Source organism: Pteropus alecto, unplaced genomic scaffold (assembly GCF_000325575.1).
Source record: "Pteropus alecto unplaced genomic scaffold, ASM32557v1 scaffold22, whole genome shotgun sequence".
NCBI classification, from domain to species: domain Eukaryota; kingdom Metazoa; phylum Chordata; class Mammalia; order Chiroptera; family Pteropodidae; genus Pteropus; species Pteropus alecto.
Window position 1 is genome coordinate 952,568 of NW_006434839.1, and position 781 is coordinate 953,348.

Sequence of the window (781 nt, forward strand, 5' to 3'; positions counted from 1 at the left end):
CCAAGGAGCAAGAACTCAGAGTCCAGGCCGAGTCAGGCTGGGAAGAACCTGGCAGGCAATGCTGGATGTCTTTCCTGCACTTTCAATGAACATCTGAGCTCAGAAACACAAAGACGAAAGGACAAATTCCTGTCTTTGAGAAACTTATAGTTTAGTAGAGAAATAGACATAAAACCAGCCCGTTGCTAGTGCTTAGATGTAATTAAATCAGAGGAAAGAAAGAGACCACCACATTTTTATGGCTATTTCACACGTATCCCAAATGTGGTGTTCAAAACCAACCTCATCATCTTACTTGCCCAACCTAGCTCAAACCTTTTCAATGTTCTCGGCCCAGTAAATGTCACCACCATCCACACAGAGATGCACAGTTAACTTGGACAAGCAAACTCATTTTCAGATTCTGTAACCCTGACCAGCAGAAAGTAACGGAACTGAAAAGTACCTGACCAGTACTTGATACAGAGACTGTAAACACGTACCTTAAACTGCAGCATGTCATTCTTGTGGTAGGTCACACTCAGACGGAGGGGGCTCACAGGTGTTGAGGGAAAAGCGTTGGCATAAAGAGCAGACTTTAAGGAGATGACCGCTGTGGCCCTATGAGAGTCATACTGAACATCACTGACAGAGTACAGATCTTCGACGAAATAGCAAAAAGGGACTCCAGGAGAACCGGGTGCCTGAAAAGTAAAGCCAAAGTCAGCTCAGCATATGGTCCTAGGATTAGTAAACACAAAGGGGCTACAGAAGGCAATGTACAGGGAGATAAAGGCAGGCA

The 781-nt window shown here is 44.9% G+C and overlaps 1 protein-coding gene across 1 annotated transcript in view; it reads right to left on the reverse strand.

Annotated features, from left to right (window-relative positions):
- LOC102897997 (maltase-glucoamylase, intestinal) overlaps positions 1–781 on the reverse strand; it is a 71,016-nt gene that overhangs the window by 27,901 nt on the left and 42,334 nt on the right. Inside the window, exon 26 of the mRNA XM_006910464.3 lies at positions 483–683. Coding sequence (XP_006910526.1) covers positions 483–683 — 201 coding nt within the window. The remainder of the gene's footprint in view (positions 1–482; positions 684–781) is intronic.